This window comes from Kogia breviceps, chromosome 1 (genome assembly GCF_026419965.1).
Source record: "Kogia breviceps isolate mKogBre1 chromosome 1, mKogBre1 haplotype 1, whole genome shotgun sequence".
NCBI lineage: Eukaryota > Metazoa > Chordata > Mammalia > Artiodactyla > Physeteridae > Kogia > Kogia breviceps.
In genome coordinates this window covers 88,106,432-88,132,829 of record NC_081310.1, presented here as the reverse complement: position 1 = coordinate 88,132,829, position 26,398 = coordinate 88,106,432, and the positions used below count along the sequence as shown (strand labels likewise).

General features: G+C 55.2%; 1 protein-coding gene across 4 annotated transcripts in view; it reads right to left on the bottom strand.

Annotated features, from left to right (window-relative positions):
* Positions 1–26,398, bottom strand: part of KIRREL1 (kirre like nephrin family adhesion molecule 1) — a 100,480-nt gene continuing 74,082 nt past the window's right edge. For 3 of the 4 annotated variants that reach the window (XM_067039201.1, XM_067039183.1, XM_059076825.2), the window contains exons 2-15: positions 20,579–20,728; positions 18,601–18,750; positions 13,483–13,640; positions 11,190–11,340; positions 10,044–10,149; positions 9,747–9,895; positions 9,430–9,557; positions 8,326–8,500; positions 8,133–8,233; positions 6,304–6,502; positions 4,904–5,011; positions 4,599–4,738; positions 3,940–4,017; positions 1–3,691 (exon numbers count right to left, since the gene is read on the bottom strand). In XM_067039201.1, the coding sequence (XP_066895302.1) occupies positions 3,215–3,691; positions 3,940–4,017; positions 4,599–4,738; positions 4,904–5,011; positions 6,304–6,502; positions 8,133–8,233; positions 8,326–8,500; positions 9,430–9,557; positions 9,747–9,895; positions 10,044–10,149; positions 11,190–11,340; positions 13,483–13,640; positions 18,601–18,750; positions 20,579–20,597 (2,139 nt within the window). In that variant the 5' untranslated portion in view covers positions 20,598–20,728 and the 3' untranslated portion in view covers positions 1–3,214. The remainder of the gene's footprint in view (positions 3,692–3,939; positions 4,018–4,598; positions 4,739–4,903; positions 5,012–6,303; positions 6,503–8,132; positions 8,234–8,325; positions 8,501–9,429; positions 9,558–9,746; positions 9,896–10,043; positions 10,150–11,189; positions 11,341–13,482; positions 13,641–18,600; positions 18,751–20,578; positions 20,729–26,398) is intronic. The other variant, XM_059076835.2, reaches the window with a different exon arrangement.

Below are 26,398 nucleotides of genomic sequence, written 5' to 3'. Positions count from 1 at the left end.
GCGGTACGCGGGCCTCTCACTGTTGTTGCCCCTCCCGATGCGGAGCACAGGCTCCGGACGCGCAGGCTCAGCGGCCATGGCTCACGGGCCCAGCCGCTCCGCGGCATGTGGGATCCTCCCGGACCGGGGCACGAACCCGTGTCCCCTGCATCGGCAGGCAGACTCTCAACCACTGCGCCACCAGGGAAGCCCTTAGGATGTTTTTTGTTGCTGTTTGGGATTAAGGGGTTTCTAGTGGAAATTCATTCACAACACTTCTGACAAGGTGATGAAGCCCACAGTGAAAGCTTCTTTCAAGATAGGAGAACCTTTCAATTCTCCCATCCCTCCACCTACTCAGTCACTGTTCCTAAATCCTTGCTAGGGATGGCAGGCCCTTCCACCTCACCAGACGAATGCAGCAAGAGCAGGATCATTCGAGGTTTGTGCAACTCTCCCCCCTCATCTTAAAGACCAGAAAATAGGGAACAATGAACCTAAAGAGGTTAGGCCAAGGTCACTCAGTAAATGGCAGCTTCAGAACTGGGTTCCACGTCTCCTGACCCCTTGCTCTTCCCGCCAAAACTAAAATGGCAAAGGCAGTCAGGATCACCAAAGTGACCATAGCAAGCACTGAGGCACCATGCTGGGGGACTCCAGCCTCAGAGAGCAACCCTCCATGCTCAAGGGCACCTGCCACTCCCCGGAAAAGCAATTCCACTGGCTTAACAGATTGGTCCCAACTCAGATTCTGGTCAGACCAGAGTGCAAGTTGCAGAGGGCAGAGATGGCCTTGGTTGCTGACATCTCCCTGTGCCTTGCATGGTGCTTGCTTGATACCCAGGTACTGTAACATGTTAAGGAACAGAGAACAGGGAAGTAGCTCTGTATCTGGCTTCCAAAACCCATGGTTCCTGCAGTGTCAGCTGAGTTACCAAGTGACCTCAGGGCCTCCTCCTCTCCATCAACAGAATGTCCTCAGCACTAAAACCAAAAAGGAGTAAACAAGTGAATGTGGCCAAACCCCTAACAAAAGTAAATGTCTTTTGGAATATTCCTGTTTAAAAAGTCAGCATCTTTAGATTTTAACTGTTTAGATTACCCATGGCTTCTGTGAAAATCACCGAAATATGCATGAATTTGCACAGGAACCTGCGTCTTTAACAGACCTTGTCACTGAGCTCACGGAAGAGGACTCCGCAGGAAGGAGTCAGCTTCCAGGGGTGAGGGTGGGATAGCGCTGGGAGCCTGTATGATGCCTCTGGAAGGGCCGGTCCTCGGGGACTTGCCCCCGGTGAAGTGGAGGAGGATGCAGAGGGTTTGAGAGGCTGGAACTGGAACTACTTTCTTCCTGGGTGTGAGCGGGTCCTTACCAGCCAAAGGATGGCGAGGAATGTCACCCCACAGAGCCATCCGCAAAGGTGGCGATGGCCCATGACTGATGGGCATGTAACGCATTAAAGCGAACATGACTAATGAACGGCGACCACGAGAAGGGGCAAAGCGCATTCTGGGGACTGCAACAGAGGACCCGCCCGCTCAGGGCCCAGCAAGGGGAAGAGCAGACCCTGCTTCTTGGGCAGGGGAGGCCGGGGCAGGGGAGTGAGTTCTCTTTGGAGCGCCGGTTCTCTTTGGTCAGGAGGTGGCGGCTGAGAATGCGGAATGCATGTGCGGGCGTGCATGCACGTGTGTAGATGGAGGTGAGGGTGGGCGTGGGGGGGCCGCCTGGGCCGTGGCTGACTGCAGTGCCCTTCTGCGTGACCTTACCAGGTCCGCCCTTCCTCTTACCAGGCCCCCTCACCCGTCTGTCCCCTAAACTCTGCAACACTTGGCAGTGAGTTTGCGCTCACAATACCGGCTCCCTGCACAGCCAGCCACCCACCCAGGGCCGGCTCAAGCAAAGCTGGACACTCAAGGCACTGAAACTGGGAGAAGGAATCTGATTGGTCCAAGAAAAAAACAGATACTTAACAAACCAAAACCCGTCTAAAGAGAACATCTCCCATGCCCCCGGGAAGGTGGCCTCTCTAACCAGCTGGTTGGCCCTAGGGTAGGACAGCAGAGCCTGACAGCCAGGCCCCCTCCCTGTCCTATCAGGGCCCATCTGATGACAGGTCTCACCGCCTGAATGTTTAAAAATGGATTCAAAGTGCTTCGAGATTGAAAGAGTAATGGAAGGTGTTGGGAATCTGGTGAAGAACAGATGCCCCCTTTCCTTTCCACTGGGACTTGTATTTGGGTGGGGGGACTCCCTACAGCTTTTTTTGCTTTTTTTCTCCAAATGAGGTTTTTATTGTTTTTTGTTGTCTTTGAAAAATAGCCTATAGCACTCCCACCCTCACCGCACCACTCCCCAGGCATGCTAGAGAGTTAAAGCCAGGGAGTGGGACAGACTGGGGAGGGGAGGGGGCTTGGGGGGGCTGACTCTAGCATGGGTTCTGGAAACTGCTATATAGCACACTGCTGTCTGGCTAGTGACTCAGGACACAGTTCCTGACCTTTCCTTCTCCATCACGACCCTGTGGCTTATCTGGCCGACCCAGCACAGAGGAGAAGCAAAGGGGGCAGCAGTATGGGACATACCTGGATCCCTCTGCAGGCAGATGGACAGGTGTCCCCATGGGCACCCAGGATGACTGGCACTTTACTCTCAGCTGAAGGAGGGCTGGATCTGAACTCGGGGCCAGGACTAAAATAAATCCAAGGTCCTTTCTGCAGTCCCAAGGAGGGAGAGATGCATCCAAGGTATGAACGCAGACGACAGATGGACTGGCCAGGCTATCCCACTTCCACCTATCTGTACTAGAGCCACCCACCCCCCTACCCTACACTTCATGCCCCCTGGGCCAAAGCCTGTTCATCTCCACATGACGCCCTGTCTGCTCACGGGAGATCAGAGGGGTGGGATAGAAAGGGAATGCTAAAAAGTGCCCCCTCTGCTCTCCGCAACCTTCACTTTCCCCATCCCCAGGCTGGGGCCAGGCGAGAGTGCAGGTCAGAAGAGACACATCCTCCCGAAGAAGAGGGAAGGGCAGGCCCAGGAGGCTGGGGCATGCACAGAGCACCATCCTCGGGACGGGGTGTTTCCGGGAGACCTGCTCCCTGCCTGCCACGGTGGGAGGAGGAAGGCTGGTCCAGGACGGGAGCAACAACGAGCAATGCCCCTGAATATCAGGGAACAGCTGTGAGAGCCTTCTCCTCTGCCCCGCAGAGATGCCCCGGCCAGGCTCTAGCCCTACACGTGCGTCTGCATGCGCTGCTGGAATCTCTGGCCGTAGTCCGAGTGCTGGGAGGTGTAGGAGAATCGCGTGGCAGTGGCGTACTTGCCAATGGGGTCATATGCCTCATACGGGGTCCGCTCCAGGCCGGACGGAGGGGCCTGGGGGTAGCCCAGTCGGTAGGTGGGGTACCCTGCTGCCCCGGGGAAGGGGTGGGAATTGAACTTCTCATAGTTCTCGTAGGACAGCTGGCTGGTGGTGTCGGTGCCAGCTGGGGCAGCAGGACCTGGGGGCGTGGGCTCAGGGCCGTAGTCAGAGGCCGGGGCCCGGCTGTAGGTGTTGAGCTGGGCATAGCCGCTGGAGTGGGAGAGGCGGGAAGAGGGGCGGCCGTCGAAGCGGGCAGGGCCGGGGGCACGGTAGTCAGCATAGAGCACTGCCCTGGAAGACGGGCGGTCTTCGTGGGCACGCACATTGTAGTAGCCATTGGTGGGATCCTGGGGGGCAACGAGAGAAGAGGATGGAGGAGGGAAGTCTCTCTTGGGGGAAGGGTGTCGTCACGTCACGGCCCTCTGGGCCTCCTCTGGCTCTGCCCTGGCTTCTCAGACAATAGCTCCCCACCTCCTGTTTCCTCAATAACCTCCTGGCCGCTCCTCCCCAAACCTGCCCTCACCTCCACCCTGCAGGCCCTCAGAGCCCCCGTTCCCACCAGCCCCCGTGCGCTGGCCCCTCCCCGCTTTCCCACCTTCATCTCATACTCCTCCCGGGTGTCGATGGTGTCGCAGCGCAGGTCCTGCTTCAGGTCCACGTCATCCTTGAAGGACTGCAGAGAAGCAGGAGTGGGGCATCAGGAGAAGGACACCCTGCTCTTGTCCTCCCTTGCCTACCCTATCCCCACACCCAGAGGTCACCTATTAAGGGGAAGGGTCTGGGGTCATGGGCAGCCTTGAACTCTGTGTCCTCTCCCAGCAGAGGCTCCGGGATGTGGTGGGAAGAGGCCAGAGATGTGGGTTCTAGCACCAATTTTGTTGCTAACATGCAATGCTTGGGTATGTCCCTGCCCTTTTCTGGGGCTCTTTCCTCATCTGAGCAGTGAGGCAGTTGGGCCAGAAAACTTCTAGGGGTTTCCAATTCTGACACTCTGTAGGCGGAGGCTGGGGTGAAGGAAGCCTGTGCAGGCCCCAGCTGCCTGTCCTCTAATGGAGGGAAATTAGCCCGGGGAGCGTGGGCACGTGAATGAGTTTATGAATGAGCACGGGCACATATGTGTTATGTGTGTGAGCGCGTGAGCATATGGGGTAGGGAGCAGGACCGAGGTAGGACGACTGAGGGAGGAGAGAGTGACAGTATTGGCGAGCTGGGGTGGAGCCGGTCCCAAGATCTCCAGGGAGGAGGGACCCTTACCGAGTAGATGGCCTTCATGACACGGGTTGCCGTGGAGACGCTGGCAGTATCGTCCTCCCGGTCAGAATGCATCGTGAGTGGCTCCCGGTTCACTGTCTCCACCTTGATGTCCAGCTTTCTCAGGGTCACGTCTTTGCGACCTGGGACAGGAGGAGCAGCCTGGACGCTTTCTGCCAGCCTCTGCAGAGGCTGCTTCTGGACCCACCTGGCCTGGGGAGCGCCGCTGTCAACCCCCTCACCTCTCCCAGGCCCTGACTGTTGGGGACCCCCGGGAGGGCCGAGGCCTCAGCAGGGCCCATACTCACTGCCTTTGCGGCGCCGGTAGAGGAAGAACACCAAGGCGATGAAGAAGGATATGAGCAGGATGCCTGCGCCGATGGTGGCCCCGGCGATGAGGCCCACAGGTAACACCTCTTCAGATGAGGGAAGGAAAGGGGGAGGGTGAGGATGGGGGCACACGGAGGATCTGAGCTCAGTGCTGGCTGAAGGTGAGGACAGCCGAGCTCCGTGCCCCCTGGACTGTGCACAGGTTTTATGTTTCAGCTGAGCTGTGTTCAATTAAAGTCAAGGTGGGATTTGAGAGGAAGCCTGCACTGTTTGGGTTTAGACCTGTGTTTCAGCTCCATCAGAATTGGGATCAGCTTGACCCTGGCCTTGGTGGTCCGTCTGTCCCTCTCTTGCCGCCCTTCTGTCTGTGAGGCTTGTCTCTCCTTCCTGGGTTGGGGTCTTGTCTGAGATCAGCTGTCCCCACATTCTCCCATCTGCCATGCGTTCTGACCTCTTTCACTGCCTTCCCCACACACACCACTGTGTCTGCTCCACCTGCACCTACCCTCCCAGGGCTCAAACAGTTCTGGTTGGTTCCCCCTGCTCCCCAGAGATGAGAAGGACCCAGGAATCCTGCCTCCAGCTTTTTCTCCCTTCCTGGCTGTCCTGGATGGATCAGATCCATGCAAGTCTCTCCTCCTCCAGAAAGCCTTCCCTGCAGAGTCCCACCTCACTCTATTACTCTGTTCTTCCCCACCAACCCCTTGCTCTTGCTGGTGTCCTCAGCTAAGAAAGACTCGAGGGGACCCCCAGTTATTTTCCCCCATCTCCCATGTCAAATGGCTAGTTCTCATTAAAAAAAAAAAAAAGAGGAGGGCGGGGGGCTCTTTTCCTCATCAGATTTGGGAGCTTCCAAAAAAGTCAAAGATGCCTCTTTCATCACAGTAGAAGTGCCTTAAGGGAGGGAATATGTGTCTCCTACCAGACTAAGGATTCGTGAAGAGGTAGGGGAACTGAAGCTTCCTGGGCGCCTATTCTATGCCAGGTACTTCATGAATATCTTCTCATTTAATCCTCACACCAACCCAGTGAGGTAGGGAGTGTTACTCCCTTTCACAGATCATTTCATTTTTCTCCATCTGAAGTCATTTGCTACCACTCTGTAAGTTCTCCACTGAACTGAAAGCTCCCGGAGGGCAAGGGCTGTGTTCGTTCACATCTGTCCCTGCAGTTCCTAGAGGGGGTGGTTGGCACGTAGCAGATGCTCAATAAATGTTTAAAAATGCGAGTGGGTTTTCCAACTGAGCACCAAGGCCACAGGCTCTGGTGGGCAGGCCCGGGAGGGAGCTGTCTCTCTGAGCCGTGCCCGCAGACAGAAAAGGGAGCAGAGTCCCCAGGCTGGCCTGCGCCCCGGCTACACAGCCAGTACTGCTGTCACCTCGCTCTTCCAGCTGGATGATGGCTGTGCCTGGGCCGAAGCTGTTCCAGGCTGTGCAGTTGTAGTGGGTCTGAAAGTCGGCCTCCATGACGTTGTTGATGGTAAGCGTGGACAGGACCCCGCTGCCTGAATTGGTCCTCTCCACCGTGTAGCGTTCCAGGGTCCCCACCTCCAAGAAGTTCTCCTTCCATGCCCATGCCTGGGGTGGGGAGGGCAGGACGGGATGAGGAAGAGGCAGGTGGTGGAAACACCTGACCCACCCTCCAGGCATCCTCACGTACTCACCCCATGTGCTCTTAAGCCCAGCCCCACACTTGCCCTGAAACAAGCCCAAGCCACACCTGCTGCCTCAAACCCTGGCATCAAACCTCCAGTCTAGGAGAAGCAGCGGCTCCCAAACATGCCTGCGACATGTGCTAGGACCATTCAAATACGCTCAGAGACACTCTTTAACATGCAGATTCCCAGGGCTTATCTCCTACATTTGACTCTCCAGGGGAGAGGCCCAGGAATCTCTATTTTGTTGTTGCTGTTTTTGTTGGGACAAGGGAGAGCAGTTTTATTCGTAAAGCCAGCAGGCCAAGAAGATGGTCGACTACTGTCCCAAAGACCCACCTTCTCCAAGTTAGAATTCAGGCTTCTTTTATTGGGAATCTCTATTTTTGTAACAACCCCAGCGGATCCAATGAAGCAACATGTGGGACCCCTGATGTGGTAAAACAAATGCTGGGTGGAGAGCCAAGAACCCTGGGCTCTAGGCCTGACTCTCCCCTCGAGCCCTGTGTAGCCTCCCCTTCCCTCTCTGGGTCTCAGTTTCCTATAAAAGGAGAGGACCAGGCTAGAGGTAGACAATGCTCCAGCGTTCCTCCAGCTCTGACAGTCTGAGATTCTAACTAAACATAACTTAACCTTCAGCCTCACCTTTAACCACTCCACAGCTGGCCCTACATAGCCCACTGGCTCTGGAGACTCATCCACAGACCCTTATAATGGGTGGGAATTGGCACCGGAGAGCTGTGTCTCTCCTAGGCTCTTCCATCTCCGACCCCCTAGCCGGGGCATCCCCCCTTTGTGAACCCTCCCTCAGAGTGGAACCCCAGGGAGGGAGAGCCACTGAGAACTGGCTCCTTTCCAGGGATCAGTCCTCCTAGCTCTGCAAGGAAAGCCCCCTGGGAGCCAAACCGCCTGCTGCCCAGGTGGCCATGGTAATGAAGTGTCTCTGGGCAGCCCTGGAGTTAGCCAAATGGTCATTAAATGTGATGAGGGGTTTGACGGTTAATGGTCACGGAAGGAATTAATAGTTCATGGTGTGGGGGAGATAGAGGGGGGTGGAGAGCAGCATGGGGGCTGGTAGGAGGAGGAAGGCAGGAGAAGGGAGAGGAGGGGATGACAGGGTAGGGCAGAACTGGGCAGGGTCGAGGGCAAGAAGGCAGAGGAGAGACAAAGGAAGAGATCGGGAGGCTGAGGAAAGGGGAGGAGATGGGGGAGAGGAAAGAGCAGGACTGAAAGCCCAGGGGAACCAACAGCGTATCCAGGGAGGCTCCACCAGGCCTTTCACACGTGCTGTCACGTCACTTCTCACGGCAGCCCTGTTTGGTAGGGAATCACTGCCGCCCCTATTTTATGGATGAGCAAACCGAGGTTCCAAATAGCAAGTAACTGGCTCAGGGTCACACAAGTAAGAGAGACGACGGCATTTAAACAGGAAGAGGGACAGAGTCAGCGGATGAGAAGCACAGGGCACAGCAAGGGCCTGGGGAAAGTGGGAGGAGGCTGAGCCAAGCAGAGAAGCAAGCGGCTGCCGGCCCGAGGCCAGGCCCAGCACTCACAATGCGGTCTGGGGGCGGCGTGCTCCCGATGAAACACTCCACCTTGCCACCGTCACCCCTGACGGCGTACTGCACGGCCTCGCTGGAGATAATGGGGGGCCCTGCAAGCAAGAAGACGTGGTCAGGGCCAGCTGGAACCTCCAGTTGCCTGCCTCCCCCTCACAGGCCCCCCGCCCCCCCTCAGGCCACTCACCATTCACATAAAGTGGCACCTCCCGCTCGGCCACTCCGATCCGAGGCACGATGGCTCGGCAAGTGTAGGTGCCGGCATCGGCCTGGGTCACCGACTTCAGCAGCAGCTGGTTGCTGTTACTCAGGACCTGGGCAGAGAGAGCAGCCTCGGGTGGGGAGCCAGGAGGCCTGGGCCCCTAGATCCGTGCGGGCCCCCGCATTGGAGGCATTGGAAAGAAAGCAGGAAGGGCCACAAGTGAATTCCCAGAAGGGAAACAGGGTCCCGAGTCTATCTGGCCCATCCCCTGACTCTAAACAGGTTGGCATTTAGACACATCATCTCATATATTATATAAGAGTGGGCAGAAGTGGGTGGAGGCTCAAGAGGGCAGGTGAGGCTGCCATCGTTCTGTACAGAGGATGCAGCCGCTTCTGGTCATCTGTTCTAGTGCTTCTCTCGCCAAATGAGGTAGGAAGTTTCACTCTGAAATCCCTCTTTTTTGCAGCTGTGGCCCAAACTGTCCAAGGCAGGTCGCTGTAGAGCGGCACAATCCAGCCTTCTTTTTTTTTTTTTTTTTTTTTTTTTTGCGATACGCGGGCCTCTCACTGTTGTGGTCTCTCCCATTGCAGAGCACAGGCTCCGGATGCACAGGCTCAGCGGCCATGGCTCACGGGCCCAGCCGCTCCGCGGCATGTGGGATCTTCCCGGACCGGGGCACGAACCCATGTCCCCTGCATCGGCAGGCGGACTCTCAACCACTGTGCCACCAGGGAAGCCCAATCCAGCCTTCTTTTCTCTAGTTGAGTCATCCTAGCTGCTCCACCCTCCTATGCAGCATTCTTTCACCAGGTCTCTTGCCACCGCAGCAGTTCCACTCAGGCCCCCTGCCCCCCTCCCACCCCACAGGTCGTCACGTTCCCCCCACTGCCACTGCAGCGGCCAGCTGTCTGCCGAGGAGGGCGGGTTAGATTGCAAGCACCGTCCTTCTCTTCCAAATCCTGAGAACTTGGAAATAGCCCAGGTTCAACTTGAAAAATAATGCTGCACCTCCTTTGCCCCCTCTCTCCCCAGCCTGTGGCCAGGCTCCTTCCTCCCAGCGTCCCGGAGAGGCAGCAAGCTTCTTACCATGTTTGAGTCCTTTTTGGTCCAGGTGAGGGTGAGGGGGGGATTCCCAACCCAGACACAGGTGAGGGTCACATCAGAGCCAATGTCTGTGGTCGTGGGTTTGGGGTCCACTACAATCCGGGGGGCAACTGAGGTAGAAAGGAACAGCCCGTTAGGGTCTGAGTCTCCCTGGGGGTCAGCTCCAATCGCTGTCCTCTTCCTTCTCCTGTCCTGCCTCCTCCCCACGCCCCTTCAGCCTCATGGAGGCCCCCAACCCCACCCCAGGCCCTTTAAAGCCCCGGCCCTCTGTCCCCACCCCCGCCCCTGCAGCTACTCACAGTGGACATTGACTAAAGTGCTGACATTGGTGCTCCCCACTTTGTTGTGAACCTCACAGGACACAGGCTCCGTGAAGAAGGAATAATCAACATTCGTCTCATAGCGACTCTCGTGGGCGTCTTCGATCAGAAAGCCCCCCTTGGCCCACCTGGGGGAACAGGCAACACAGAGCGGGGTCAGGCCTTGGAGCCCTCTCACTCACGTCCAGTGGCCCGTCCTCCTCGGCCCCCGACTCCTGGCCTCAAGGGCCACCCAGTATCCTTCCCCAGAGTGTGCCCAGCCCCTGCCCCTCCCACCTGTAGCCCAGGATCTCAGGGTTGGCTGCGGCCTGGCACGTAAAGACGACGCGCTCGCCCTCCTGCACCGTCTGTGGCTCAATGGACAGGGTCACCGTAGGAGGGTCTGCAAAGCAGAGGACTGGAAGTCAGGGTCTTTTCTGTCCCTCAACTTGCTTTTCCCTCTCTAGCACACACACTCAGACCTCACCCGTGTGGTGACCTGGGAATTTGACTTTGCAGTGTACCAGCTCCAATAAATAAGCCTTCCTCACCTTTATTCCAGGAGCCTCTAGGGGCCAGCTAGGGTGACGACCAGGGACTACGATACCAGAGGTGCAGATTACTCAGAAGGTGTATCGACTGACTGTGACCACTAGCGGTCAGTGTGGGCTCGTTAGGCTAGGCTCACTGACCGGGATGGGGGTGGGGCATCTCTCCCATCGCTGCCACTCTCCCACCCTTCCCTGGGGAGTGGGAGTTTACTGAGCACTTACCAAGTAGCAAACTCCATGCTAGGTGCTCTTACACTATATCTCACTTAATGCTTACAACCCTGAGAAGCAGGTACAGGTCCACAATCCCTTATCTGAAACCCCTAGGAACCAGACATGTTTCAGAATTTGGGATATTTCAAGGGTTAGAAAGGTAACGGTGGGTTGACTGTGTGAGACCCCCCAGCACAGTCTGGGCAATATCCCACAGACACACGCATTAATACATCTGCAGTGAGATGTATAGCTATTCCAATTAAGTGGGTTAAATAAAAGACTACGAAGAGCCTCGGTTCAGGTTTTGCCACCCAAGCACTTTTGGTTTAGAATTTCCGATAAGGGATTGTAGGCCTGCATTTTATTTTCTGCACGTATACCGAATTAGAAACTGAGGCTCAGAGAGATTATGTCATTGCCCAAAGTCACACGGTTTAAACCCGGGAACTGCCTGGCTCACAGCTGATGCCTCTTCTACCAGCCCTCAGAGTTCAAACCAGGGAATCCAAGACGATGAAGAAATGGAGCATCTGTCCCAGGGCACCTGGGGGATTCTTCTGTGCTTCTCAAAGGGCGCTGCCCCCCGCCTTTCCCGGGCTCCTTCCCAGGACGCCACTCAAGGGGCACATTCCCTCCCACCCCACGTTCCCTGCCTCCTCCCCAGGACCCTGCTCACGGTGCACGTCGAGCTCGATGGACGTCTCCTTGCCACTCGGGATGGCCTCGTTCACGCTGCGGCAGGTGAAGACACGCCCAATATCCAGGTCTGTGGGGTTGATGAGCAGCTGGCTGATGGTGGTCTCCCTCTTCCCGTCCTTCAGCAGCTCCTGCGGTGGGGGGGGCAAGGGTGGGAGACACGGTTAAGCCCAAAGCCCCCTCCTCTGCTCTCAGGGTGACCCGCTCAGAGCTGGCTTTCTGGAGGGGTATTTAACCTGAAGCTCAACCCTCCCCCAGCCCCTACCTCCTCCCCAGGTTTGGGTTGGTTTAGTTTTTAGTTAACAGACTTTATTATTTTTTTAAGAGAAGTGTTTTTGGTTTTTTTGCGTTACGCGGGCCTCTCACTGTTGCGGCCTCTCCCGTTGCGGAGCACAGGCTCCGGACGCGCAGGCTCAGCGGCCATGGCTCACGGGCCCAGCCGCTCCGCAGCATGCGGGATCTTCCTGGACCGGGGCACGAACCCGCGTCCCCTGCATCGGCAGGCGGACTCTCAACCACTGTGCCACCAGGGAAGCCCCAGAAGTTTTAAGTTTACAGAAAAGTTGAATAGAAAATACAGAGAGCTCCTGTATACACTCCTCTCTGGCCCCCCAGTTTCCCCTATTATTAATTAACATGATGCACTACTGTGATACATGTGGTACAACTGATGAGCCAACATTGGTACCAATACTAACGAAAGCCCATAGTTTACATTAGAGTTCACTCTGTGTGTTGTACAGTTTTCCCCATGGTTTTGAGTCCCATTCCTGGAACCCCCGAGCCCAGCCCAAGTCCCTCCTCTTCTGGAAAGTCTTCCTTTGCTATCCCAGCCCTCAGGACTCTCTCCCCAGCCTGAACTTGTGCCCCTTGCAGGCAGTCTGTCCTCCACACCGCTCTGGTCACATCCAGCCTTGCCTCTTAGGCACCGTGCATGTGTGTTTAAGTGCTGGCTCTCTCCTGCTAGACCGTAAACTCCTTGAGGGCAGGGAAGGGACTCACAGGCTCAAAATCTCACACCAGCTCAGTGATATCCAACCTGAGGTCCCTGGACATGATCATAGGAACACTTGGGCTGTTTTCCATATTGTACACTGCCTAAGAGAAACCATACTGTTAAGCAAAGTAGGGGCCCACAGTTTGACAGCAATATAGACATCCTTGCTGGGCCCGATGTGGTACCAGAACAGCACCAGGCCAGTGCAGTAACACCAGCTCCCTCCTGCTGCTTCAAAGCTCCATCGCATCTTTAATGAGTATAAAAAGGGGGGTGGATGACAAATGGCCATTCACCAATCAGTTTGTTTGGTTGCCAAAATATTCAAAACATGAAGCCCTAGAGGAAAAAAATAACAGAGTTCTTGGTAGTGAAAAAGTTAAGCACCACTGAAGCCAAACTGCCACTTGTCAAAGGGTGAAACCAAGGCCAGAGACAAGTGAATTGTCCAAGGTCATACAGAGCGTCAAGGGCAGAGCTAATCCGGGTACTCACTCCCTGGGGCCACACACTCCGAGGCACACAGGTGAGCATTCTCTCTCCCCTCAATGAGAACTGTCTCCTGAAGCATCTAGCAAAGGGCTGGGTATGTATGTGCTCGTCCACAGCTGACAGGAGGAGCTCCAAACAGGAGATCTGGATTCTAATTCCAGCTCCACCGTCAACTTTGCCGTGTGATCCCGGGCAAGTCACTTGATGTCTTTCTCTGCCATAGGTTCCTCATCTGTAACACGTACACGTAATCCCTGCCTCCCCAAGCTCTTAGTTGCACCGACTGGGAATATGCACCAGCTAGGGGCTGGCGTAAGAAAGTTGAGGGGCTCAGTAGCAAGAGACCACATTCTGATGCAGGCACAAACCCCAGCTCTGCTGCATGTCAGCTTTGTGACCCTGGCAAGTGACTCAACCTCTGTGACCATCAGTTCACTCTTTGTGAGTTGGAAATATCACCTAATTTAGGAAACTCCTGTGAGGTTTAAGAGAGACTGTCCATAAAGATCTTGGCATGCACAGTGCCTGGTACACAGTAGGGGCTTAATCAATGTAGCTATTTTCAGTATTATTCTTAGTTTCTGCTAACTGTTGACTGGCCCTGTGAACCTGGGAAATTCACTTCTCTTCTCCGGATCTCAACTTTCCCAACTATTTAATGGGAGGATTGGACCAGATGGTCTCTGAGGCCCCTGTTCACATCTGTCTCCCCGAGTCTGTGGTCAGATCCATGTGGGAAAGGAAAGGTGAACTGGAGGATGTGGGGGAACAGGCAGGGTCTCACCGTGCTGGCTACGGCGCCCTCCTGCTGCGTCCCATCCCGGAACCAGATGATGGTGGCAGCAGGCTTGGCGTTGAAGGCTCGGCACGTGAGGTTGTGGGGGGCGCCTGCCTGCAGCAGAATCACAGGACCGCCATCGATCCTGGTGTCCTCTGGGGGGACTGTGGAGAAGAGCAGAGCAGAGCAGAGTCAGTCCAGGATGCAGCTAACACTGTCCGAATGACCAAAACCCCTGGCCCTGGAGGCATCTTTCCCTCTGCATGTCCACCCCGTGGCAGGGCAGGACCATCCTTACCCCCTAATTTATAATCACTGTATCTGTTGCTCCTGTGGCCTGGGGGGCCTGGCACAGAAAGGTGGCTACCTCCACGGAGTTTCTTATGTCCATTCACTCCGGTGTGCGCCTCTGCCCTGGGGCAGCCAGATGAGGGGGGTCTGTCACAGCAACCTCCGAAATGGACTCCCTGCCTCCAGTCCCTGCTGGCCTTAACCCATCCATCACACTGGCAGGTTATTTTCTCTAGAGAGCAGGTAAGACTGTGCCACTTCCCTGCTCAAACACCTTCCATGTCTACCAGCTGCCATGGGCATGAGTTGCAAGCATTTCTGCCTGCCGTCCAGGGTTCCTCAGGCCAAGTCCTGCACTTTCGCATCTCCTCGTCTCGTTTTTGCTGTTCTTTCCCTCAGCGCTCCTCTCGAACTGCTATCCATCCTGTTCACATCCCAACCGCTGCACAGGGCCCTCCATGCCACATCCCCCTCAATCACCACCTTGGTGGTTCCCAGCCAGTCACCTGGAGCTCCGAGCACTTTCTACTTTGTGTTGGCATTACTTAAGATGATTATCCATGCCCCCTCCCCAACCCAAACTGTCATCCCTGAAAAAGCAGGAACTCCATCTCACTAATATTTATACAGTCTCCAACGCCTAGAACATGACCAAAGCAGGCTCTGGCTAAATGCTTAAGGAATTGAATCAATCAGATGTCTGATACTAGAAAATAGTGGGGGGGGGGGGGGCTCTCCCTGTCCTATTCCCATAGGCTTCTAAATGCTCAGGTGAACCAGACTGCAAGTTCCCTGGGAGCAGTGGCTGCTTCTTATTTTCTCTTAAAGCCCCAAAATCTAGTGCAGAGGTTGGTTGATAGCACATCCTGGGGGATATTAGCTGAATTAGTGGCTAAGTGATTGATGAAATAAAGGCAGAAGGGTTTGGACTATAATTTTGATTTCTGGTCCACCTCATGTTCATTGGCCAGCAATGTGAAAGGGTTTTGTTTGCTTTTTGCTGGGAAAGACCAGAAAGACTCAGAGGGGTCTTTCTGAGGGAACCCTTGAGAGGAGACCCTGGGAGGCCCATGAGTCCAGTTGTGGGCGGGGCTGTCCTGTAGTTTATGAAATGACAGTCTCCATGCTGGGGTTTCTAGGAGACAGGAACCACTTGTAGCCCATCCCAGTACTCTGCTCAACTCATGCATGCAGAGTGGGAGGGTGTGAAAAGCATGGGTTGTAGAATCAGGCTGCCCCAGTTTCACATCCTGGCCCCTTTATCCATCCGTCATGTGATCTTGGGTGAGGCCCTCAAGTCACAGTTTCTTCAACAGAGACATACGTTGCTCATTCCCGGGGCCCTCATGAAGGAGGCCAGATGCGGGCTGTATATGGACTTATCGTGTGCAGGGCACGTGTGACGTGTGCAGTGGGTTCACTTTACTGCTCGGACAAGAGGCAGCAGTGCCTCCAACTCCTGACTGGTGAATGATCGCTGAATCCCGGGCTCTTCCTCTTTGCTCACTGGCGTACCTGGCTCCAATGCCAGATGGGCGCAGATTTGTAAACAGGGTGGGAAAGAGAGAAATGGATAAAGAGCCGCCACTCGGGGTCTCCTGGTCTGCGTGGGCCCCTCCAAGGTCACACCTTGCTGTCACACCCCAGGAGGACAGTCCTGCATGGGCAGAAGAGGGGAGAGCTTCTCCTTCCATCGACTCTCCCTTCCCTTGTAACGCTGACCCTCGCCCTTTGTTCAGGGAAGTCCGCCCACCTGTCACCTCTGCCACCAGCCCACCTTTCTCTTCGTATCTGGGGCAAAAAGGAAAATAAGGCTGTTGAGGTGTCTGCTTATCCATCACTACCATGCTCAGTTAGGCATGTGTCCCTGTGTATGTTTATGAACACATTCTTAGGATTTGTGACTTAAATCTGTGTATCAATATGTACATGTATCTGAGGCCTCAGCTTCCTTGTTTGTAAAATTCAGAAAGCACATTGACATCTGTCCCCCAGAGTCGTTACTGTGAAGGTGAAAGGAGACCAAGGATATGAAGCCGACTGTAAACTGTAACGTGATGGACGGCATCTCCACCATTCACTGAACGCCCACCCCATGTCAGCTCAAGTGCCTCACGTATACGATTTCATTTCATCTTCACCACAAAGTATATTTCATTAATCCTTTCATGGTAAATACCATTAACCCCCATTTATAGACAAGGTACTGAGGCTCAGGGAATTTAGGCCATTGTGCTCAGGGACGGGAGAGTGAGCTGAACGTCAGGGCTGGGATGTGGACCAGGCCTGCCGAAGCCATGCCCATTACAACTGCACTCGAGCGGTTATCGCTGTGAGTAATGAGGGAGCCGTGGGTCTGTAGATACATATTATGCCTGTGTCCACATCTGCGAGGGAGTGGGAGGCAGCTTCTCAGAGTCCTGAGGCAGGAAGAATGAAAGGCCATTCTGTGACCTGGGCTGGTCTGGGGTGGGCCACTGAGGGGCATGGCTACAGGGGAGGCGAGGTGACGAGGCTGGCCGTGTACAGGGAGGCTGATTCCAAGCAGTGAACACAGCCCACTCTCGGCCCTGCCCCGTTTCTGAGCCCCAGGCTGCCATGAACGAAGGCTGTGTGCAGGCAGGTGAGCAGGGAGGATGCACAAACATCTTGCCTTCTCAGTGCCTCCACGTGGCTGCAGGGGGCAGGGAGTGTGAGAATTCCAGAGAGACAAGGAGGGGGAGGGAGGGGAAAGGAGTAGCCGAGTTCATCTTTCATGTCTTTTACTCCTAGGGCCTCCTCCTGCTCCCCTCATCCACCGAAATCACTCGGACAGGCTATGAAGGCCCACACCCTCAGCACAGACTGTGCCCTGCAAACAAGCCAGCCAGCTCCTCCCTCACTCGCAAGCTTTTGTAAACAAGGTACTCCTCCATCGAGGGTTCCCATCGATATTCTCCTCTGCCAGGAAGCCTTCCCTGATTGAACCAAGACACTGGATGCCATTATGAAGTTCCTGGGATATCTATGGGCTTGGTTGGCCTTTACTCATCTCTCTCTATTTCTCCGTCTCTGTGCTGGGGTAGGAGAGGGAAGGGAGAGTATCAGGGGCCCCTCATTAAAATGGGAGTTCTGCAGTCTAGAAGTAGCACCTTCCAGGATCCAAGCCAAAGCAGTTAGGGAGGGAAAAAGACAGAAGGTCTCCTAAGAATCTCACGTTCCCTTGGAATGCCTGGTCCAGCGTCGGGGCCCATACACTCCCCAAAGAGGAATGGAAGTGGATGTCTTGGCATCCCATGCCTACCCCTGCTGGTGAGCTAACTCTTGCGCCCTAACCTCCATCCTGCTCCTTGTTAATTCTTTCCATTTGTCCTCACCGGAGAGGAGAAACGAGTCATCCACCAGCCCTGAGTCCTAGTCCTTCAGGGTCTTTACATCCAGAGAAACTGGCTGTTGGGCCCCCCCAGTCCTCACTTCTTCTGACACCTCACATCTGCCCAGACCTTCGGAGTTTACAACTCCCTGCTCAGGGAGCAGCAAAGCGGCAGTTGCTAAGAAAAGGCTGGCAGCATTATGTCATGTTACCGATGAGAAAACTGTTGTCCAGAGGTTATGACCTCTTCAGGGTCATGGTGCCAAAATGGACCAGGTCTCCTGACTCCCAGTCCAGGCCTCTTCCCACCGCACTCAGATGACTTGTCATGTTCTCACCTTTCTCCCCCAAGTAAGAACATTCCTTGTGTCCACACTCACTCATCTCAGCTCCCCGCTCCTTTCTCCCATCCCTCCTGGGGGCGTCCGCCACTTCAGTGATTTCAGGATTGGGGAGAGAAAATAGAGGGAGCAGACAGATCAAGTGGAGGCAGGAAAAAAGACAGGGACAGAGTGGATGACAAAGAGGAAGAAAGAGGGTCACAGGCAGACAGAGCCAGGCCGGAGACAAGCAGAGCAGAGGCAGAGGCCCAGCCCAAGTGCCAGGGCTTGAGGGAGACAGAAAGACTGATGGAGCTGGAGGTACCGTCAGGGAGGGGAAGGCATGGAACGGGGGAGGCGAAGGCGTGTCAGAGCTGGCCTCATTCCATACTGCGTGCAGGAGAGAATCCCCTCATTATGCAAATGGTCCTGGGTGTTGCCATAGACGGACATCTGTTCTGTATCCCATGGGCAGCAGCCGGGGGGCTCGGCTTCCGAGACAAGCCCTCCTCCAGCAGCTCCTGCAGACTCAGCCAGGACCCCTGCCTGCCCCGCCCCCCCACCCAGTTCTCAGCCCTCAAAGCCCAGTCCTGCTCCCCTGTTCCCTGAGGGGGGCTCTAGGTGAAGCAGAGAAGAAGGGGTGTGTGCTGAGGGAGGAAAGGAGGGAGCGAAGGGAAGAGGGGCTGAGTTCAAGGAAAAGGAGCCAAGGGGGTAGTTTCTGGGGCTCCGAGGCAGCTGAGAGGGAGAGGAAGGGAGAAGCTTCCAACAAGCCCATCTGCCAGGAGAGGCCCGGTCGCCATCACCCCCACATGCCCCCACTCTTGTGGGGAGAGCTTCATATTCAGAAGGCAGAGCCCCGTCCCTGTGTGGCCTGGGCACAGGCAGGGGCAGAGAGGATGCCAGAGCTCACACAGTCCACATGTCCAGCAGTGGCTGCCCACATGCCCATTTTTTTCCTCTTCTATCTGAACTTGGCTTTGGAAGAAGTTTAAAGGATTTGGGGAGAGAAAGCTAGGGAGACAGTGGGGGCAGACATGAGGCCAGGAATAGAGAGGGAGAAGCTGGGAAATAAAAGAGGAAATTGGAGAAGGGGGGACAGCCAGGATGCCAAGATTAAGAGACAGGAGGCTGGGGGCCCTGCAGGATGTCGGGGGTTATTACTGAGCACGGTGAGTTTCGCTCGCCGGGAGCGCAGGGCGGCCTCCGTGGCCTGGCACTCGTAAGAGGCGTCGTCAGAGAGTTCGGCATCTGTGATCTCCAAGTTGTACTGCCCGGCGTCTGCAGAGCCCACGACCCGGTACCGTGGCCAGGCTGCAGGAACAGAAAGGGTGAGCCCAGGTGAGCCCAGCCCCAACCTGGGGATCGACCTAGACCACCCTGCCCCCAAGGGTGCATCCTCTCCCCACGTCAGGGTCCATATCCCATTCCAGGGCCAGCACTCCTCCCTCCACCCTCTCCCGGGACCCCTCCCAGGGGCCCTTGACGAGGATGAGGTCCCCATGCAGACACTGTGGTGTCACAGCCTCCTACAGTGAGGATGGGAGCCACAAAGCAGAAGGAGTGATGGGGGAGAGCAGAAGGGGGGAGCTGAACAGAAGCGGATGAAATCTCCGAAGCTGTTTGCAGACAAATGTCTCTCAAAATAATAGGAAAGAAAGAGGGGGAAAAAAAAAAAAGGCAGACAGCAGGGAGAAAAGGAGAGAAAGAGGGGAGGGTGTGTGGGCGCTAAGAAATATAGGCCATCGCAGCTCACATGACCTCACCAGGGCCAGAGGGAAGCCCAAGGCAGGGTAAGGTCTCACCATCACTCGCCTAGGGAGGGATGCATGAGGCAGGGTCCTGCCAGCTCCTTGAAGGAGCCCCTAAACCAAGAGTCCCGTCCCCTGTAGAAGCCACGGCTGTGGCAGGTGGGCCTCTGGCCTCTGCAATCCAGTCTCCCTCGCCCTCCGTCCTCCAGGCTCTTGCCCCCCGCCCACACTCTATCCTCCTCTCTCGTGGTCCCCACCATCAGCTCCCTCCCACTATCTCCCTCTGTCCAGAGGCTATCGATTCTTCTCACTCCATATCTATTGATCTCTCTCTCTCTCCCTGTTTCTTTCTCTTTCTATCACCAATATATCTGCCAGCCCCATCTCCTTCCTTCATACAGATTGCTTTATACAGACAAATTTCCCCTACCTGCTCTAATACACGGAACCCACAGCAAAGAGTCTCAAGCCCTGGACAACAATAAGGATAAAAATACACCATCCCTCCCTACTTTCATCATTACACTGCTTTACAGTGAACAATGTGTTTTCACAAAGCGTATTCTCTCATTTGGTTCAAAACTCGCAAACGCATTTCTAAGGCAGGCAGACCCACGACTATTATGCCTGTTTTACACAGTAGTAAACTAAGGCCCAGGGAGGTGAAGTGGCTTTCCTAAGGTCACCCAGCTGGGAGGTGGCAGAGGCAGGTCTTGACTCCCCATTCACTCTGCCAGGAGGCCTTTCCAAAAGTATCTTTACTTGCTTTGGAATATAGGAGGGTTTCCCCACCCCAGCACATTATGTTTGTTTCCGCAGTGGCTCCATAGTGCTTAGTAAAGGCTTGATGAATGAATAAATAAAGTGCTCAGGCTGATGTTAAAATGTATCTGTGACCACTGAGAGGACATTGCCTGGGCATGGGGCAGGAGAGAGGCTGGAGCAAAGCCAGCCTGGCGTGGAACACTTGCAGGACATAGAAGTTACTGTGTCCTCCCTCTGCAAGAGAGGGGGACCGTGGAGTCTCCCAGCACCTCCTGTTTCACCTGGCTGCCTGCAGCTCCCCTTGTGGTGTCTGTCTGTCTGAAGCTCTCTTATGTAAAGGTCTCTTGGTTTCTCTTGATCTCTCAGGCTTCCCATTGGCCTTTCATGAGCCGGTCCACAGCCAGGAGGAAAGGCAGAACTGTGGGTTTTGGAAAGCAGTGGAGACAGAGCTCGGGAGGAGAGGGAGGGAGACTGACTCACACAGAAATGGGAGAGGGGAGGCTAGAGCACAGAGAAGAAACATGGTGAGGAACGAAGGGATGTTGGGTCCAGGAGTCTCTGTTGGTGGGGGAGGGATGAAAAGATGGGGTGGTCTGGATGCTTGGCTGGCTGCATGGCCCACTTACCTTTGAGGCCCTGGCCCATGCCCAGCGCCAGCCCATCCTTGGTCCATTGCACGATCCCCGAGTAGTTGAGCAGCACGCAGGGGAGCACGGCCCGCTGTCCAGCCACCACAGTCTGGTCGGCTGGCTCCTGGCTGAAGCGGGTCTGGGTCCCTGGCAAAGCCAAAGCGGCACTGGGTAAGGGGATGAGTGAGGAGAGGGCTCCGCCAAGAGGCCGAGCCTCCCAGGCTCCCACTCCCACCCTGCAACGGGCCCGAGAGAGAGAGAGCCGAAGGATGGGGAGGTGGACCCTCCAGCCCCTGTCCCCCTTCAGCCTCAACCCCTTCCCTCCAAGATGCCACGTGCTCGCCCTGGATTCCTTCCTCCCTCCGTGGCCCACGGGAATGGGCTTCAGGGACTGAAGTGCTCAGCAAGCAGAGAAAGTGGTGCAGTGTTATTATGTAAAGGCCTTAGAGACCAGGCTAGTCCAACCCTTTCATTTTACAGATGAGGACACTGAGGCCCAGAGAGGACAGTCACTTTCCCAAGGACACCCAGTGAGTTCTGGACAGAGCAGGGGTAAATCCTGAGCTTCGGCACTTCAGGTCCCAGGCTCTTCCTCACCACCTCTACCAGTGCTCCCCTGCCCCCAGCCCCCTGTCAATGGGTGGCACATTCATAACACAGGCTGTGGTGATGCCATGGTCCCCCTCAATCCCTGAGGCATGAATATACCACCGTACCCCTACTTGGACTTGTGTACACAGCCAACGTGAGGTCACACATGTGTACAACTATTCCAGGTCCAATTCCTCCTTGAATGCATCAGGTACTTAAGGACAGGTTCTACGGGACAGGCACGTCCACATGTACGCATATGAGCTTCCTGGAGGGCGGTGAATCACGAACAAAGTAGCTCTGAACCCACTTCTTGCACACTCTCCCCATTCCGTGTGTTCACCCCTTGCTCCCAAGCTCCGAAGGCATGAGTGCATACACATGGACACACCTGCACACGCCCAGCCTCCAGCCCCATGGGAGCTGACAGGCCATGTGACTTTGTTCTGCTCTCCTCTGGCTGCGGGAGCTATACATGGCTGCCCGGCTGCCAGCTCGGCCGGGAGCATTTGATTAGAGAACAGCAGAGTAATTGCCTTTAATTGTGGAGCCTAAATGGAGCAGGGAATTGGATTGCGGGTTTCTTCTCCCCCCACTGCTCCCACCCACCCACCCACTCCAGCCAGCGCTGGTCGGCCCGGTGGTGGGGCAGTCCTGGCACCGTGCTGTGACCATCAGCTTCCCGCGCTGGGCCCCAGGAAATGGAGGGGCTGCGGGACAGCACAGGGAGAGGTCTGGGGCTTCCCACGCATGTCCCCAATCTGTCACACACCGTAACCCAAATCAGTTTTCCCCGGAATTCTGGGGACTCCTCCCCCTTCTTTCCCTCCCCAGCTCCCAAGTCTTTGCAGAGACCACAATCCCCAGATCCAACTCTTCCCAAACCCAGCTTTCCAAATTCTCTCTGATCCTCCATCAACTCCAGTGTGTAAGCAAACAGAACTGTCCCCCGCCCATTCCAAGACCTCCCTCTAAGACACCAAAAACAGGACCCTCGTCTTCTCATCGCCTCCCTTCTTCTTTTTCCTCCTCCAGCTCCATCTCTCCCCTTCTCTCCAAACCTGCCTCACATTCCCTTCTCCCAGGAAGTCCTCCTAGATAGATCTTTACCTCCAGCTTGTCCCATCTTTCAGCCCTGCTGTCACAGCTCTGTCCATGGCATTTCCTGTCTCACGCTATCAGTCTATGCCCATGCTTTTGTTTGCCATGGGGTAGAGGGCAGCTGGTGGGTGACGGTGTTTGCCCTGTTTCACTAGAATGGGAAACCTCTCCTCAAGGCCAAGGGCCATGCTGTCTTTTCTCTCTGAACCTCCCTGGACATTCGACATCCGGATTGGTAGTTGCACATAAAGAGGACTGAGAGAGGGGGCGGAGATAGGAGTGGATTGATGGCCAGCATATGATTTAATACAGAGGCAGCCTCTTTTGGTTAAGTGTGCAAATTCAGCTCTTTGGGTTTGCAGGGGGTCAAGAAGTTAGAAACAGCAGCTCCCCAACTCTGCTGACCTGACAGCCCATCCATGTCTTCTAAAGGAAAGGAAAAGGCTCACTCATATTTCCTGGGATTAGGGTGGCAGGAGCTGAGATCCTGGGGGAGGGGTGGGTCAGGTGAGTAAGTCGGCATTATTAATTCAGGCATTGCCCTCATTATTATTCAAATTTATTCATATCATTGCGCATTTCTCTAGTGCAGCTACAGGCTGCAAACTCTCCACACTCACGTTTCTCCTTCCCACAGCCCCCGGAGCCCAAGTCAAGGGCTTGCGGGTAGAGTGGCCTGTGAGCCCTGGCTCAGAGATGGAATTTCTATTCACAGCTTTCCTGCGTGGGGCCTGGACACCCTGGTGTCCTGTTGAAGTCTCCCGAGGACAGCTGGTTCCATCCATTGAGAGCAAGGAGGCAGCTCACCCCGCAGCAGGATGGAGTCAGAGTCAGCAAGAGGGAGGAGTGGTGTGACCTTGGGCTGTCACTGCCTCATCCCAGCCTCCTCCGTGTGCTCACCTGCACCTGTGACAAGTCTAGACTAAGTATTGCAAAGTCCCTTTTAAGAGCAGAGGTTTAGGAAACAGACTTAGGTTTGCATAGCGCCTCTGCCACTTCCTACCAGTGTGACCATGGCCGAGTTGCTCTCTAAGCCTCATTCTCCTTACTGGTAAACTGGGGGATGATGACGCTTACCCGGACTGCTGAAGAGTTAAATGGGATGAGCTGGATGACATGCCTGGTACATTCCCTTGCCTGGGCCCACTGAATGGTAGCTATGACCCTATTTATCCTGGGCAGTTAGATAATCAGAGGGACCGGTGGACACATGAGCAGGGACATGACAAAGAAGGTATCTGTCGTCCTGCGGATTTTGAAAAAGCTCCCTCTTGGCATAGGTCTGGTTGAAGCAATTTGGAGACGGGGGAATGGAAGCAATAACCCAGAAGAGAGTCCAGAGAGGAGGGGAAACGAAGGGTCTCAGGAATTTAACTTGATGGAAAGGCCGTGTAGATCCTGAGCCTGCAAAAGTGGCAAGCAATGTTTTCTGGCCCCCCCAAACAGCCCCTGCAGCCAAGACAGTATCTGAGAGAGAGGCCAGATGCCCACGGGTTATCCTGACCTGGATCAAGATTAAGAGAAAGCCCCAGGCCTGCCATGCCGTGGCCAAGTCCCACTCTCCCTATTTTGCACACTCCAGGCTTTTCTCCTTGTCTCCAGGTCCTTACACAGCACTTTCCTGGACAGAACACTGCTCCCTCCCTTTCCCTTGGGATTCAAATAGTCACCTCCTCTGTGAAGTCTTCCTTGCTTGCCTGCATGCCCTCAGAGCTCTCTGTACTCACTTCCCACCTCTGCTATAGTAGGTCCACGCTGCATTGCCCACCCCTGCCCAGCCCAGGGGAAACTCCTTGCGTCTGGACTGTGTCACTCAGAGCACCAGTCCCATCACCCAGCACGGGGCCTGGCTGCCAGGCACACAGCAGGTGTTGCGAATCAAGTCTGTTGATTGATGGAGTGACAGTGAGCAAATGCCTGAGTGAACAGTCCTGCCTGTGCGACCCCATCGAGGGAAGGAGGCAAAACACCCCATTCCCCAGGTCAGGCTCACAGATTGTGGTAAAGGCAGACAGGGCAGGAGAGTGGAGGGACAGGGCAGGAGAGTGGAGGGATGGGACGGGCGGGGGGTGGGGGCGGGGGTAGGAACGGTGCTGGGGGCAGTCCTGGGAGGCTCCCTGAAGGAGGGAGTGTGGAGCAGAGCTGAGACAGGTAGGGGAAACGGAACTCTGGAAGTTTCTGGTGCAATGATGGGGATGGGTGAAGAGGGGATATGGGGATTGCTGAGAAAAAAAAGCCTAGAAAGCGAGCCATGAGTGCAGGCATCAGAAAGGCACAACAGGAAGAGCAGAGGTGGCGTTACAAACAAAAAGGAGATACTGGGTACATACATGTCAAGAAGGCACCAAGAACCAGCATCAGTGGTCTCACAAGAATACACACAAATCAGAGAACACACACATGCCTCAAGAGGTCCCGGTGGCCTGGGCCTTCCACCGGCCATGACGTCTGTGACACCTGTGACACGGAGCAGAGTCTGCATTGGAACTGGGGGGTAGGGGTGGTGGTGAAACGTCAGCCCCATCCCGTGCCCACACCCTACTTCCAGGAAATTAAACCTGGGCAAACCAAAATGCAGGGGACTGGCTGGATGTGGGATGGGACTCAGGAAGAGCCTGAACACAAACAGAGTGGTGACAAAAGACCCGCCTCCGAAGCAGCAGCAGCAGCAGCAGCAGCAGCACTGAATCAGCAGCCTTGCCTGCCTGGCAGCTCCAGTCTCGGGCGAGTGCAAATCCGCGTGTGTGTTTTTCAGTGAATTCCTGCCTGCTTTCATTCTGCTGCCTCCCTGTCTTCAGACACCATCACAGATGTTGGTGAGCTCTCAAGCAGCCATTGTGAAGGCAGACAGAGAAGAAGTGTGCTGTACACAGCCGCACGGAAACTCACACACTTACAGACTGAAGGGGGGGCTGGCAGAGGCGCCAATGACACCGGGAAGCGGAGACAAAGACAGACACCTACCAGGCAGAGGGAGAGTGAAAGGGAGAAAGGAGACTGGAGGAGAAGCAGGAAGGGAAGGGGAGATCTTAGTTAGAAAGAGGCCAGGAAAGAAAAAGACACAGGCCCAGGGCAGAGAAACACAGAGAAAAGCACTGGGAAAAGCCTGGTGATACAAAGACGCCCAGCCGCCACAGAGACCCAGGCCAAGGCAGAAAAGCAAGGCAGGCAGGTGATGGTGAATGTGGTCACAGGGGGCCAGGACCTCATCTCCAGCTCGGTTCTGTCCTTCAGACATGTTGCCAGAAGGCTGGGGGGGTCTCAGACTCCAGATGGGTGCCATGGGGTGGGGCCTCTGGGCTCCTCCCCTAGCCCTCACCACCCCATCCCATAACACAAAGCTCCTCTGGCCTCCACCTTGGAATGGTTCCCTCCCCTCTTCTTCTTCCGCATTGTTTGGGCTTCTGGTTATAGCACTTACCACAGCCTGCCTTGGATTAAAAGTTACTCATGTGTGTGCATTTCTGTCTTTCCCGGTCTCCTGGGAGCCCCTGGAGAACAGAGTTGCTTGGATTTACCTTTCTTGTCCCTTCAGTCCCAGCAATGTTCCTTAATAATGCTAACTCCCAATTAGAAGATGCTGACTATGTACTGGGCACCAGTGCAGATATCTTAGGGACACCGTTCCCATCATTATAATCCAGGGCACAGTGGTGGCTATGGTCTCCATGTTACAGTAAAGGGAAATAAGACTCAGACAGGAAGTGGCAGAGATAGTGCTCTTGGCACTGTGCTGTGCTGTAGGAATATCCAAGAAGTATTTCCTGAATACACTGGACTCATGGCCTCCACCCCAGAGAACTTCTGATGCCCCCAAGCTCTGCGCCCATCTGCTACTTCTGATCTCCACTCTATACTCAGACTTGCATCTTAACTGTGTTTACCTCCTGGGAGGGCGCTGCTCCCTCCTGAGATCTGGGGCTGGCCTGTACCCTATAGCCACGCAGGACTTGCCCCACACGCTGCAACAAACTATCAGAGAAGGCTTGATGTAAATATTCCTATATGAAGGGAGAGTGGTTCCAAAGGCTGGCAGGACCTTCAGTGGCACCTAAAGAGGTTTTCAGTCAATCGCAAATGTCACCTTTTAAGCCGCCAATGCCCACCAGTAGAAGTGGTAGCAAT